Here is a 16352-nt window from a genome sequence, read left to right as displayed (position 1 = left end):
TCCATCAAGAAGCCATCCACCTACACAGCCTTCTGAACGGAATTGCACCTCTGCACAACCGCAAGAAAGACAGGCGAGGCTGGGGCGATCGGTCGGCTGGCTACTCAGTGGCCTAGGGTTACGCACCTTTTCCTCAACTGCAAGCACTCCAAATAGGTCTGGAGAGAACTAATGGACGATTGGAACCCCAGATTCGAGATTCCTACCTCTATAACAGGCCTGTTCGCCACTTGGAAAAAAAGCTATCCCGGACCCTCCAATAAAAACAAAGCGATCAAAGCGGCCTGGTCATCACTGCTCAAAATTTGTTGCTGGAATCTATGGTTAGAGTGAAATGGCAGAATATTCAGAAGCATTCAGCACAATGCCAAGAAAGTTGCGGCCAAGGTAAAGAGCCAATTAAAAGAATGTTTGGGAGAACAAAAAGACGACTCGAACCTCAGCCAGATAGACATAGATTGGGGGTCCTCCCTGAACCTGCAATTTCGCCAAAATATCAGAAGCATGGACCCTCCTGAGGAATGGCAAATCAGGGGAAAAAATAGCGAGGATTTTCAAAACTGGATCCCCAAACAAAAGGTGCACTCCCTCTTCTTTGACAGGGCAACAAAAGGAAATTCGGGCAATGCTGGAGCAAGAGGAGTTATTAAAAACAGCGATGGTGTATCGATCCTTCAGTTTGCCTGGGATCTGGGAATCAATTCCAGTATCCAAGCCAAGGCATTAGCCCTCTACCGAGGACTCAACCTGCTCTTGAAGCTAGAAATCAAGGAGGCAATTATTTTTGGGGACTCCGAAGTGATCATAAAAACCATGGTGACCAATTCTATTCCGCGGGATCTAAGATTAGCAAGGCTGATCCAAAGAATCAGAAGCATGGCGAAGCTGCTCCAAAATCTGAAATACTTTCACGTGCTGAGAGGCAACAACAAAGAAGCTGACCTTGAAGCCAACAAAGCAGCACAACTCTTGACCGGGGCAATGAATAGTGACGGGGAAGAAACATGGGTCCCAATTCCTTAAATATTTGCAACAAATATGTTTTTTTGCTTGATTCTAAAGCTATTTGTTTGTATATTTAAACTTGGGCAAATCGCAAAAATAAACTCTCTAGCTGATCCCAAAAGGAACTAGAAGGGGAATACAAGCCTCACAGTATCTCAGAAGGACAAATCTAACTGGATCGGGCCTACTCCTATTGTAATCAGAAAATTGGTATTCAGACCGATCCATTAATATAATCCATAACCGTTCTTGTTAAAAAATAATAATAATAATAATAATAACTTTATAGAAATTTATTTTTTTCTTACAATGTGGTTCATTTTTTTTGCAGTACGAAAAAAGCTTGATTGTATTATAACCATAGAGTCCAAATACATAAACAGAAATATAGAGAGCAAAAACAGTCCGATAAACAGACAAAACAGCAAAGATGCAAGATGCATCAATACACTACAAAGCCTTGTTAAAATAGATTCTGGAGAAAGGTGTAAGTCAATGTGGTTCATTGACTTTTATATATATATATATATATATATATATATATATATATATATAGAATAGCTTTATAGAAATTTATTTTTTTCTTACAATGTGGTTCACTAACTTGGGATATATATAAATCAAAGGAATCACTTTCATCTTCGTGTTGATTTCCTTAAAAATATGAAGATTGGGTACCTGTTTTACAACTGAATTACTACCTACACTTGATATTTAAATAACCAATAATATATATTATATATATATATATATATATATATATATATATATATATATATATATATATATATACATACAATTAAAAAATATTTTTTCCCCCCAAAAAAACTACCCCTAAAATTGATTTTAAAACTCTTTACTTATTGTCACTAATATTTGATTTAACAATTAAAAATAACATTCAATATATATATATATATATATATATATATATATATATATATATATATATATATATATATATATATATATATATATATTGTAAGCTTGGTGGTACTTGTCTATTATTTTTTATGAAACGAAGTAGGTTACATCCATATATCCATGAGTTAGGTGGCCTCAACCTGCCCAGTGGAAAACCATGCTTGTTGGCCACCTACCTGCAAAATATGCCATCCATAAGCATAAAACATAAGTTTGTTCAGTGATGCGATATAAACCTAAGAGTCTTTACTCTTCCTATTCTCTAAATAACTATAAATATAATTGATAATAAGTCTATAATTATCTAACAAAAGCATTCAAAAGAAAACCATGGTTGCACTGTCACTGTTCATCATCAGCAGAATCCACCAGAGCGGGGTCCTTTACTTTAGAACTAGGCAAGTCCAAGTTTGGTATGCATGTGATGTGTTGCTAGATCCTGCTAAGCCGACCACTATGCTGCTGCAGTTGGAACTGAATTTTCTGCAGTTCTTTGGTAAAATCTGACTTCACCAAATGCCCCCGAGGAGCTACATGCATGTCTAGAGGAAATTGTTCCATAGCTTTCACTAGGATTCTCTCCATCATCCAGAATAGGCGCACAGTCTTCTTGTACTAAGTAACTCTCCCTCTAGTATGGCTTGGATCCAAGGCCACTGCTTTCCACTCATCTAAGTCTAGATAGAAGTCTTCCGATGTCTGTCAGATTTCTTCTTCCCACTATGTTATTAATATTATCTAACCGGGTTGGAGCTACTAGCATGGTAAGATAGATATATATATATATATATATATATATATATATATATATATATATATATATATATATATATATATATATATATATATATCGAGTTGTCTATAATGAGACTTTTTGGAAGCTTTTCTGGTGGGTTTTTCGGTCTAATTTCTCTAAAATCTGGCAAAAAGTTTGATGGGTAACCCTTGCACAATCGAAGGGCCCTAGGGGTTTTTCAGGGTTCTGAATCCATATATACAATAAAAAACTAGTTTAAATAACAAAAATCAAGATTTCACCTCAAATTTTCCCGCCTGATTCCGATATATATATATATATATATATATATATATATATATATATATATATATATATATATATATATATATATATATATTATTTTGTTATTGGTATATATTTTTAAATTTAAAAAATAAAAAATAAAAAAAATTCCTCTTAATTTTTGGTCAAGTTAAAAGTAACCGTTACATTATAGCCATTGGAATGATCTATCTCTATCTATTTAAATGAATGCCACGATCTGATTCTTCATCTTACCTGACGATGAACCACACTAGATTTGAAACACGTCGACAAATGCATTTTTTAATTATTTAATAAATTTAATGTTATTTTTTATTGTTAAATGAAGTATTAGTGACAATAAGTAAAGACTTTTAAAATCAATTTTAGGGGTAGACTTTTTTGAGAAAATAAAAATAAAAATTAATTGTATTATTTATTTATTGGTTTATTTAAATATAGTGTACGTAGTGATTTAGATGTAAAACAAGTACCCAATTTTCATATTTTTAAGTAAATCCAACACAAAAATAAATTGAAAATCCACTAAAAATAATATTTGTTTCAGTGTGGGTGTATTGGGAATTAGCAAAGAATACTTTTTAGATGTAAAATTTAATTTAACCATACACCTTTCTATGTTACACTAAATCTATTAAAAATTAAAATTAAAAAAGAAAAAATAGTAATTTTTAATACATAATTTAATAAATTAATATTATTAAATTAATATTTTTTATATTATTTAATAAATTTAATGTTATTTTTAATTGTTAAATGAATTATTAATGACAATAAGTAAAGAATTTTAAAATCAATTTTAGGGGTATTTTTTGGGGAAAAAATGATTTTTTAATTGTATCATTTATTTATTTATTGGTTTATTTAAATATTAAGTGTAGGTAGTGATTTAGATGTAAAACAAGTACCCAATCTTCCCACCAACCCACATTCTAACAGGATGTGACAATGCACCCCCTTAAAAACTTATCACTTGTCTTGTAAAGTGCACAGGCCAACATTATGTTCCACCACCCAACGAGCTAGTCAGTTAATTTCCGCAAAGTCTATATGGCAAGGAGGTTGGTAGAAGGTACAAGAAAATATGGAAGTTTAAATGAAGGTCATACCAAGCTGCCGTGCAAGCCTACCAAGATGTGCCCTCAGTAAATTTGCATTCAATTGGCACAAAGAGGCGAGCACTTTGTCTTAGATTTCGACCTCGGGAGAGGAAATTCATCGTTGTGCTCGATAGAGGGCCTATTCATGGTGCATTATCTCTAAGATGGGGTTCCTAAATCTCTCTAGAGTATGTTGTTTTCTATTAATCATTTTGTAGTGGGAAAATGTTAGTCTTCATCAAAGAGAGTTTGTCTTCATCCTTGTGTGCATTTATCGCATATGCCTTTCCATCCTTAACTAGCCTATACTTATTTACTCTCCTCATGAAAATGGCAACAAAAATTGGAATTGAGCCTTCCAATTATTATTTATTGTTTACCTTTTGAAAGGTTATTTTATACCATTTTGGTCTCTGCTAGAGAAATATCCTTTATTATGAAGATAATGAAGAGCATTGAATCATGTTGGATCATTATGGAACAAGTTGTATTAGTGTTTCTTTTTTCACAGAAAAGATGATAGGATAAACTTGACTCATAGTTTTAGGTCAACAAGGAAGGTTTGAGAACATGGTATTCATGATCTATGGTATTGAGCCCATGGATTACATGTAATGAAGCCTTTAAGATGCTTGAGGATACTCCATTGTCATATGCCAAGAGGTGTGTAGAAAAATATTGTTGATTCACAAGCTCATGTAATCACTAAAACAAGAGACAAGAATTTACTTCTACTTTTACAGCAGAAGCACATAAAGATCGAGAAAAACAATAATCGACAAGAGGAAGATAAATCAATGGCACATAACACAATAAATATCTAGGGAAAGCCACAACTCAAAACCCCACTATTTTTATTGCATTAATAAAAAATCCAAGATGATAATACAATGCTTGTTCTCACAAGAACAATCCTAGCACTCAGTATGATCAATCTCCCTGCTCACAAGCAAACTCTTGGCCAACATTTAGCCAATTCTCTAGCTATCCAAGTCCCTATTTCCTTGCGCCCTTGATCAAAGAATTTGGATAAATACAATATGCTCTGCGCAACCTTGAGCTTAACTTGCACAAGTATTTCCTATCCTCTGCTTGATGACTTCCTTTGTCCAATAATTAGCCAAATTCCCAAGCCTCCAAGCTTCTAATTCTTTGCACAATTCCTAAGATAATTAGCCCATATTTAAAGGGAAATTCCTCATCCATAATTGCGCAATCCCTTTTAGGTTAGTTCCTTATTGCATGAACCATCCATACAACTGAGAAAATTATACAACAAATAGTACATTGTCCCTGCACTCTAGTCTCAACTGGGTCTTTCTCAGAATTGACATGCATGAGTTTATGAGGAGGGAATCTTCAGTTAACTGGAGTAGCACTATTTGAGTGCACTAATGCATCAACTAATTGTTAACTCACTATTAGTTCCTCAAACAGTTTGGAAGTAATTTAACTGGACTTAACTTAGTAAATTGAGTTAACTAATTATTGCTCATACTTAATTCATCCTGGACCCCTATAATATAGGGAGAACATATACATGACTTTAGAAAGACTTCCAACTCAAAATTCCTAAGTTAACTAAGTCAACTCACTCTAGTTAACTATTACAAGTTGCCATGAGAATAAAATTTGACTTTAATTCTCAGTTTAATTCAAGTACAAATTAAACTGGAATTTTTGGATTCTATTTTTATCATTTCTTGTTGTTATTTTCAACAAGGTGAATGATGAATGAATGATTGTGCATATTTGAGAAAATGTCATTTCGCTAACAATATACAAAATGCAATTTTTATCATTTTCAGGTGCAAAAATTGGTTATGCAAAATTAACAAAACTGTACATAACTGTTACACAGTAATTTGTCACCATTGGTCACCGTCCCTATTACCCCTGTTTCCGTACTTTGGAGGACTCATTCCGGGACCCGTGAGCAGTGACATAACCTGAAAACACTTGCATTATGTTCCCCTAAGTATATACTTCATGTTCCCTGAAGACACCTCCTGCAAAATATCCCTGAAAAGTGCCCTTTTTCCATTAGCGCGGGTCCACAATGTTCTACCTGCGCCAATCAATGAGATCCTCAAAAGAAGGTGCGACCATTGGCGCTCTGTCTTAGAACAACACCCGCGCCAACCAAGTTTGGTAAATATTTTTGACAAACGCACGCCTAGATGTTTTTTCCCTTCAAGTCATGAAGTCTTTTGAGGATAAAGCTCATCTTCTAGATGTCGAGAGTCATCATCTATCCTTGACATCTATCCATAGTGGCTTTTTGGAGATAATGCCAATCCACAATGGGTGTCCTGAGGCATTGTATCTTCCTCCCTTCTCCATCTATAAAAGTCTGTCCTCATGCATTTGACAAGCTAGTTTTTGAGTAATGCTAGTTGTGATAACGCTTGTCTTGAGTGATAGTAAGAGTCTTGAAGCATAGGGAGGTTATGCTGCTGGAAGTCTGAGAGAGAGAAGGTCTATTGCAAAACATGTATAGCTGCTCGCCCAGCCAGAGGAGAGGTTCAACATCAGAACTTTGGTTGTATCTTTCTCTGTTGATTATTCATTAATAAACGACTACTATTATGGTTCTGATCTTATTGTTCATCATGATAATGTTTGATCTATTTCCTTTCTTACTGAAATATAGTTGTATTTAGTGGATTTTATGCTTGTATTCGTTTTGTTCTTTGCATGTGCAGGTATCCATTCGCGGGGATCGCAAGGATTGTGACCTGCCGGAGCAAGGGAACGGGAGTATCAACTCTTCTTCGACATTAGCGTTGGACTCCAGGTTGGTTCTCATAATCCACTTTCAGTATGCAACTAGGAACTTGCAGGGTAGCGTGAATTGATTGTTGCTAGACCCATTTTGGGTTAGTGGGATCGCCTCTGTCCGCAGAGGGGATTTACCTCTCCAACAATAACCATTGTTGTTGTAAAGGAAAACCTCTTTTGTACAATCTATCACATCCATGCATTGTATGAAAACTATAACAATAGACTCCACTTGATATTGTGCAAGCACATATGATGACATTTGTCATAATTATACACAAGAGTTTCTAAGGTCGCTAGCATCAAGGTTACTAGTTTCTCTAATTGAGGGTTGTGCATAATCACTAATAAAAAACAAATGAGTATTGGCTATTATTAGCGAGGCATTTCAATCATATATCTTTAGAAGAACTTGTAAACATGTATGACTCGTAAAAAAATGGTTTCCCTACTAAATTTTATTGGCTAATCATCTTTATGAAGTTACAAAACACAATTTTTATCATTGTCGGGTGCAAAAATTGGTTATGCAAAATTAACAAAAGTATACATAATCATTGTTGTTGTAAGGGAAAACCTCATTTTACCATCTAGCACATCCATGGATTGTATGACAACTATAATAATCGACTCCACTTGATAATGTGCAAGCACATATGATAACATTTGTCATAATTGAGAGTTTCTAAGGTCACTAGCATTAAGGTTACTAGTTGTTCTACTTGAGGATTGTGCATAACCACTAATAAAACAACAAGTATTGGTTATTCTTAGCGAGGGATTTCAATCATATATATTTACAAGAACTTGTAAACATGAAAAAACAAGTCTTAGAATTCAACCGGGCGGAGATGGAGCGCAAGGTTAGGAGGCTCAGCAGGGGTTTAGGGTAAAAACCCTAGTTTTTACTGCAGCATGACTTTCACCAACAGCAGGCACCCGAACGACCAACAGTATTCCATTTCTCCATTTCCATCACAGTTATCTCCATCTGTCGGCAGTTATTAGCATCCAACATGGGCGATGTCATGGAGATTGAGGAGCTTGATTACTCCGAGGAACCATTTTTGACCGAGTAATTTTTGGAAACCCTAACCTAATTTCGCCAGTCTCAAGTTCACCTCTCCCGTCCATCTCTATTCCGTCATGCACTGTGCCAGTGGTCTCTTTCCCTGGACACAGTACATCCCCGCTAGTCTTTGGGTCACTATCTATTGATTCTCCCGCCCTCGATTTCCCTCCATTATCTCTGGGAACCCTTCACATTCTCACTGCTATTACACCGCCATCGCCCTCTTTCGAGCCAAATCCACTGATAAACCACCTCCATCCGTCTAGCTCGACCCTGTATTCGGCACCGCCTGAGGATACCCCGACATCTTGTGGTCAAAACCCTCCCATCTCTGCAAATTCTCCGTCGGGCTATTTTGAAACTCCTGCGGTGAAGGTCAAATCAACGGCCCATCTGCCTCAGGAGGGCACTGTCACACCAGACCCGTTGTTGGACCATCCATCAGCGCCACGAACAGGGAAGCGAAAGACCAAGTGTGTGAAGGCTACCTCAAAGGACATCACCATCCATTTTGGCGAAGGTACCGCTATTGGGGAGGCAGCTTACATGGCTAGTACAGTGCTGGTTGGACATGTTCGAGGTAGAGCATACTCAGCGGACAGACTTACCTTATGGGTACGAGAAATTTGGGGGAGTATGCTTAAAGATCTGCCTAAGGTTCAGGCACTGCCTAGGGGTGGTTTTCTCTTCACTTTGCGAAAGAAAATTACACAGATGTGGTCCTCACTAGGTATTGGCATATTGAGATGGCTCCAATCCTCCTCAAGAGATGGAGCCCCCTATTCGACCCAGAGCGGGAGCAGATTGGGGCGGGACCTCTATGGGTTCGCTTGCCAGGGCTTCCACTGCAGTACTGGTGCGAGGAGGTCTTCGTCAGAATTGGAAATTCCCTTGGCACTTACCTGGACCATGATAGAACATTCTTTCAATCAAAGAATCGAACCCTAGCTTGCATTCTGGTCCACCTGGACACGCGAGAAGGATTGGAAGAAAAAATCACTCTACAATGGGGGAAATACACTCGGGTGCAGATCCTGGACTACGAAGGAGTCCCTTTTCGATGTAGAAGATGTCACAAAGTGGGGCACATCTTCAAGGATTGCCCACTTATCAAAAACCCAGAGGATCCTTCGAGGGCACCTTCTTCATTCATGGGGCTAGATGTAACTACTCAGAAACGCTCTCCTAGTTCGGCTCCATAGGCACCAGTCAGCAACAACACCCCATGGAAGGATGCAGGAGAATACAGAACGCCATCGCCACCCTTAACAAGAGCTCGTGCAGCAGCCAAGGCCGCAAAACATTCATGTATTCCTCTGACCTCTTGCCCTTCCTCATTTACTTACAGCACTTCACTTGATTCATCTGCCATTAATACTTTTGTGGCTCACTGTACTCTGGCTCCTTCACTTCCCACCATTGCTACCACCGCTCCATCCTTACCCCCTTTTTCATCCACTTCTACCTCCCCATCTTCTGATGGGAGGATTCCATCCCATAACTACAACCTTCACTCTCGTTCACACATTGATGGTCACCCGACTCATCTCTCAAGATTGGGACTCTCCCAACCTGGATTGGTCATCCTTTCAACCCGTGGGCGAAAATCTAACCTCACAAAAGCCATTCAAAGGGCTGGGGTAGAGGTCGCCTCTGGAAGACAATTCACTTTGGAAGGGGTTCTTAGAGCACTGAATACCCCGAGCAGGGTTCCCCCATGAAGTGTCTCTCATTTAATTGTAGAGGCATGGCTAGTGCCTCCAAGAAACTAGCCCTACGCCAACTATTTGAAGTTAAGCCTTCTTATATCATCATGTTGCAAGAAACCCTAGGTGAGGCCGAAATTATCACCAGCACTTTAGCCTCTCTACTTCCTGGATGGAAATTTTTCGCCATAGATGCTTCGGGTCGATCCGGGGGCTTAGCCATAGGGCTCAATCCTCGCACCATCAGAGTGTTAGCATCTTGGGGAGGACCTGGATTTATCGGTTTGGATTTTTTCTCGGCGGAGCTCGGCCTTAACCTGAGGGTCATCAATATATATGGTCCATGCCATCAGAGAGAAAACTTTTGGCAACATCTGCTCAATCTCTCGATTGTATCCCCTGATCACATAATTCTTGGGGGTGATCTCAATTTCTCCATTGGTTTTGGGGAATCGTGGGGATCACAAGCCCAAGTGGACTCTATTACAGGCTTCATGACGAACCTTGTGGATATTCCCATGAATAAGCCACTCCCTACTTGGTGAAACAGAGGGGTGGGGGAAGTTGCACTAGCCAGAAGGTTAGATCGATTTTTGATAAAGGTTCCCCTAATGAATCAGTTGCACCATTACAAACAATGGGTGGGTTCCAGGGGTGTCTCGCATCACTCTCCCATTTATCTTGAAGTCTTTGGTCCCCATCCCAAACCAAAAGCTCTCTTCAAATTTAATCATGTCTGGCTACAAGACCCTTCAGAATCGAGCTAGAACACCAAAAGGCAAGGATTCTGAAGGAGAGAGAGGAATCTTGGCAACTCAGGAGTAGGGCTATATGGTTACAAGCGGGAGATGACAACACAAGATTTTTCCAGAACTATGCAAAAGGTAGAAAAGTTTCTAACACAATTTGGAACTTACCCCTACCTGATGGAGGAGTAGCAGACACTTTCAACAAACTCTCCCATCTTGGCACCTCTCATTTCAAGCAACTCTTTAAAAACCCACCTGGGTCTAACCTTGCTGATATCATCAATGTTGTTGGACATTTCCCTCGTTTTGTAAACGAAGATGAGGCAGAAGAGCTAAACTCTCCTGTTACTACTGGCGAACTGGAAGGGACGTTGAAATGGTTCAAAAAAGACAAAAGTCCTGGTCCGGATGGATGGACGATAGAATTTTATCTTGCTTTCTATGAACTCCTGGGAATGATCTGTTAAAAGTCGTGGAAGAGTGTAGAACCTCTGGTTCCATTTACAATGCTGTCAATACAACTTTCATTGCCCTTATTCCGAAATCTGATTCCCCCTCCTCTTTCAATGACTTTAGGCCCATCTCTTTATGCAACTGTCTGTATAAGATTATTTCAAAAGTCATTGCAAATCGTATTCGGCCCATTCTCTCTCGCCATATTGCCCCCGAACAGTTTGCTTTCCTTGAGCATCAACAGATCCACGAAGCCATTGGCACGGCCCAAGAGGCCATTCATTCGATCTGGATCAAGCATATAAAAGGAATCATCTTAAAGATCAATCTGGCAAAAGCTTTTGATCGATTCAGCTGGCTGTACATCAAGATGCTCCTTATCCACCTTGGCTTTCCACATGCTTTTGTCACCCAGATTATGGCATGCATCTCCACTCCAACTTTCAGTGTACTAATCAATGGATCTGCCTCCGATTTTTTTCATGTTGAGCGAGGCCTCAGATAGGGCTGCCCCCTCTCTCCCTTACTCTTTCTAATTGTCATGGATGGGCTCAACAAATTACTTTCCAAACCTAAAAGAGATGGCAATTTTTGTGGTCTCAAGATAAATGATTTCTGCTATCTTACCCATCTCCTATTTGTGGATGATGTTCTCATCTTCCTTGATGGGAGCATTCAAGACTCTCTTACCTTCTCAAAAATCCTCTCCCTATTCTCCAAGGCTACTGGCATGTTGGCTAATCAAGGGAAATCCACTATCACCTTAGCCCTCACTTCCATCCAGGAGTCTCGATTTGCTCAGCACCACTTTCCTTATTGTATCATCCCCCTTGACTGAGGATTCAAATATCTGGGATTTTGGATAAAGCCCCTCAGTAAAAAAATAGCAGATTGGGTCTGGCTAGTTACCAAGCTGGAAAAAAGCTTTCAAATTGGAGTCACAAATACCTATCCAGAGCAGGCAGATTGATGCTCATCAAATCTATTATTGAGGCCACCCCTGTTTTCTGGATGGCATTAGCTTGGATTCCCAGGAATATTCTGGCCCGACTTCAACAGCTTTGTCACTGATATCTCTGGAATGGCCAACAAGATAAAAAGATTTTTGCCTAGGTCAGCTAGAACAAGATTGCTCTACCCAAAAAATGGGGAGGTTGGTGTTATGAAACCAGCTCACAAAAAGATAGAAAATAGAGATCCACACCTTAGAATTCGGCCTCTTCGAGGGGGCAACTTCCTTTACATTACACAAATGAACAATTCTTCGATGATTCAAATGACAAAACCTCCTTTCTATATATAGGAGTCTAAGGAGTCACAATATAACCCAGCCGACCTAACAATAATAATATAAAGCCACAAAAATAACAATAAAGGGATTCTATGGGGCACAGTAATAACAATATGGGGACAATAGGGGCACAAAAATATTAATAAGGGATACAACTACAATAGTAATGGGGTAATCACTAGTATTATAGGGACCCAACAGTTGGGGACTCAAAGACCTAGTTTTATTTGCACAAGCCCTGGCTGCAAAATTGGGTTGGATATTATTGACCGGGCAGAACCTATGGACTACTGTCTCATATTACAAGTATATTTGGCCTCACCAAATCATGGATTGGGTTCACATGCCTAGCTTGCCAAGAACAGGTATATCTTCCGTCTGCAAGGCACTACTGCATTCCCTGCCTAATATCAGGAACAATCTAGTTTGGAGAATAAATGATGGAACTAAAGCTCACATAGGACTAGATCCCTGGACTAGGGGAGGAGGAAGATTCCAGCTACTGAGAGATCTCATCTAGCACCTTAATTCACATGAGATAAAGGTATTGGCACACATAGCGGATCAGATGAATACCACCATTTTCTCTCAAGGATGGAAATCTGCCCAACAACTTGATATTCCTCCTCATTGGCACCGGGAATGGCAAGATTATATAAATGCTCTGAGTGAATCTCACATCAGGATTAAGGAAGGACCAGATGAACTTGTTTGGTGCCTAGCAGAGAATGGCATTTATACCCCAAAGGCCGGCTACCTCAACCTTATATCGCATAAACAGCCTGAGCAGACAACAGTATGGTGGAAGAGCATCTGGAAGCTTGGTTCGCCCCCGAGAACTAGATTGTTCTTTTGGTGTGTCCTCAGGAACAAAGTCCCCACGGGGGAATCACTATCACACCACTCTTTCCATGGCCCTCACTGGTGTGTTTTATGCAAAAATTCTACTGAATCGACTGATCACTTATTCCTTCAATGTGAAACTCTGAGCAATCTCTGGCAGATTGTCTCCTCCTCGATTCATTTATCTGGGAAATGGGAGGGTGATAATATATATCGAGCCTGGGAAAATTGGTGCAATTTGCATCATGGCACAAAACAATTATGCCTCCCCTTTCTCATCTGTTGGCACCTCTGGCTGGCCCAGAACTGGATCATTTTTGACGACAGAGCTGCTAGCTAGCTGCATATATCAGCCCAGATTATATCTGCTAATTGCGATCTGCCTGAGCCCAACAGACCTCAGGCTCGAAGGCCGCAAGCCCCTGCTCCTATAGATAAAAACTCTCCCTGGGCATTTTTTGATGGTGTTGCACAGCACCGTGGATGTGGCGGTGGATTCATGGTGCTGCCTTGCGTGACCTTGTTGAATATCCTTTTAATGATTGGAGCCAAGGTCTCAACACCCCATTTTAAAAAAATTGTCTACAAACCATTAATGTCTTGAGCCTTACCACTTGATAAATTTTTTATACCTCGCTTGACCTCCTCCACTGAGAATAACTCAATTGTAGAGTTGATTATGGGGGGATTACTTTTCTCTTGATCTATCTAATAAATGAGCTTTACATAATCTAACCATTGCACAATTGATATATTTTTTTCTGAGTAAAGACTAATTCTATTAAAGTAAGAGGAGTATCGTACAATCAGGCTTGCATGCAAGCGAAGCAGAAAAGCAAGGGAACCTAAGAAGATAGGCTCCACCTTGCTCCATGGCGAAGAACCAGGAGAGGGCTAAAGAGAACATGGAATAACAAAGAACTGGATCTGAGCAGAGAGAACTACCCTGAGGGGGTTGTTACAATTACCCGACTTTTTTCCCTTTTTTCTTGCTAACTTTGACCCATTCAGAGGAGTTTGGTTGAGCTGAAACAAGTTGGAGACTATTCTGCCCAGGCGGCGGAATATCCTTCTCAGAGTCTTAGGACGAAGTAAGATGAGAATGTTTCTGGGATATCTGAGAAACGGAAGGGTTTACCGGATCGTCCAAGGGAGCTTCCAGCGGAATCTCAACGTTCTGCCCATATGCATTGCACAATTGATATATTATTGTCTGTTTTCTTTGTCTTTTGTTGTAGCTCCCACAAAAAACCTTTGGGGTTGTACTTTCCCAAAGAAATTAATTTGTTCCTTCTAGCGGCCACGTAACTTTCTTTTTTAGATTTAATCAGATTTTTATACTTCTTCAGGGTTTCACTATTTGTCTCCTTCTTAAGTGACCTTTTAGCATCCTTGCATGCTTCATCATGCGAAGGATTATTTGGAAAAGTGTTTGACACATTCTTCTTAGGCCGAGATCTTTTGCACCCCTCTAAGGCTTTGTGGATTAGAGGGATCAACATATTGTTGCAAAAGCTTTTTTTCCTGCACTGTCTTCTTTGAAATTTGTGTTGTTTTTGTCACCTGAAAGTGTTGTTCCAAAGCCGCAACAAAGAGCTCTTGATTTTCTTGGTTCATGAGGATTCTTCCTCATACACTTTCTTTTGAGATTGTTGGGTCTGCACTTCCTATAGCTCACGTGTCTGCATGCCCAACTTAATAAAGAGAGGTGAATGGTTTGAATTCATCTCAACAGAACAAGCCCCAATCCTAAAATCTGACAAATTGTATGTAGATTTTTAGTGTAGATTCAACAACTTATGTGATATGCTAGAACACAAGGCAAGAATCTACTCTACTCTTCAGCGGAAGCCAACATTTATCGATCAAAACAATAAGCAAAAAAGAGGAAGAATACCAGTCGCACATAACACAATATTTCTCTGGGGAAAGAAACTGCTAAAAACCTTGACTACTTATATTGCATTAACCAGAAGATCTGAGAAGAAAATACAATGCTTGTTCAACTTGAACAATTCCTGCACTAGTACAATCTCTCTCTGCTTCACAAACTAGCTCAAGCCAACACTTAGCCAATTTTTCTACCTGCTAAGACCCTACTTCCTTGCGCAATCCCTAAGGGAATTAGCCCATATTTAATTGGGAAATCGACTCTCCATAACTGCGCAATCCAAACATAAGTCCTTAATTGATTGCATGCACCATTTGTACAACTTGGAAAATTATAAAACTGATAGTACACTATCCCTGAACTCTAATCTCAACTGGATCTTCCTCTGAACTGACATGCATGAGTTATTTATGAGTGAATCTTCAGTTAACTGGTGTGGTACTGGTGCACTACTCCAATACTAGACCTCTACTAGTTCCTCCAACAGTTAGAACTAATTTAACTGACTATAACTCAGTTAAACTGAGTTATCTAATTACAACTTAGTTAAACTGAGTTATCTAATTACAACTCAAAAAAATTCAACCTGGGCCCCTAAAATGTAGGGATCACTCTACATGACTCTAGATAGATTTCTAACTCAAATTTCCTAAGTCAATTTAACTTAATTAACTATTACAAGTTGCTATGGGAATAGAATTACAATTAATTCAAGGAAAAATTAACTTGGAATTTCTTGCTGCTATTTTCAACATTGCAGATCAAGCTCTAGGAGCATATCACATAGTCCACCACACTTTGACCATTGTAAGTTTTACATGTGATGACATTTGATCTTGGCCAAGCTTTTATGTCATTGCAAATGACCATGTCATAGAGGCTACATAACCCTAACAACTCAATGCCAAAGTGGGGCACACTCCCATTCCCATCACGGGAGGTCCTTGTCCACGTGTGATCCTCAATCTCCTCTAACCAAAGAAGGTTGTTGTCCATATTCTCATCACTTCCCAATTGAATAGATTGATTGTTTGTTGTCCTAACATTAAAGTCCCCAATTAACACTATATCTCCTAACATCCTGAAGGTAGAGATATCTCTTTTCAAAGCACCAAAAGGGTCTTCGTTATCTAAATTTGTCTTCTTGTAAAAATTTGAATTTTTTGGGGCAAAGTAACATGCAACCATCTTGAATGTTACTTTGTTGTTAGTTATACTCAACCATATAAATTGCTTATTTGGATCTTCTTTTTCCACTTTTACTATTTTGCCCCACGATTCTCTTATTAGAACTGTGATCCCTTTGTGCCCTTTACATGTTCATGTTCCTTCATTCCACACTGAAACTTTATTGAAACCTTCATATTCTAGAACCCTGCAGCCCTCATGCTCATGGGTTTCTAAAAGGATAATGATGTATTTCCCTTCTGTTATGGGACCCATTCCCAGTCCTCTCCTCCATGGAAAACCTCTA

The 16352-nt window shown here is 39.0% G+C and overlaps 1 protein-coding gene across 1 annotated transcript; it reads left to right on the top strand.

Annotated features, from left to right (window-relative positions):
• Positions 1 to 504: 504 nt before the first annotated feature.
• LOC149247865 (uncharacterized) lies at positions 505 to 1023 on the top strand. The gene has a single exon (XM_089446083.1). The coding sequence runs from the start codon at positions 505 to 507 to the stop codon at positions 1021 to 1023; it is 519 nt and encodes a 172-aa protein (XP_089302209.1).
• Positions 1024 to 16352: the final 15329 nt, after the last annotated feature.

Source organism: Pinus tabuliformis, chromosome 7 (assembly GCF_031772625.1).
Source record: "Pinus tabuliformis cultivar Carrire ecotype Pingquan chromosome 7, CPIR1, whole genome shotgun sequence".
NCBI lineage: Eukaryota > Viridiplantae > Streptophyta > Pinopsida > Pinales > Pinaceae > Pinus > Pinus tabuliformis.
The sequence above is the reverse complement of the archived record's forward strand: the minus strand, read 5'-3'. Positions and strand labels throughout refer to the sequence as shown.

Bases quoted from the DNA above. Each gene is read 5' to 3' on its own strand.
- LOC149247865 (XM_089446083.1), top strand. From the start codon at position 505: ATGGACCCTCCTGAGGAATGGCAAATCAGGGGAAAAAATAGCGAGGAT.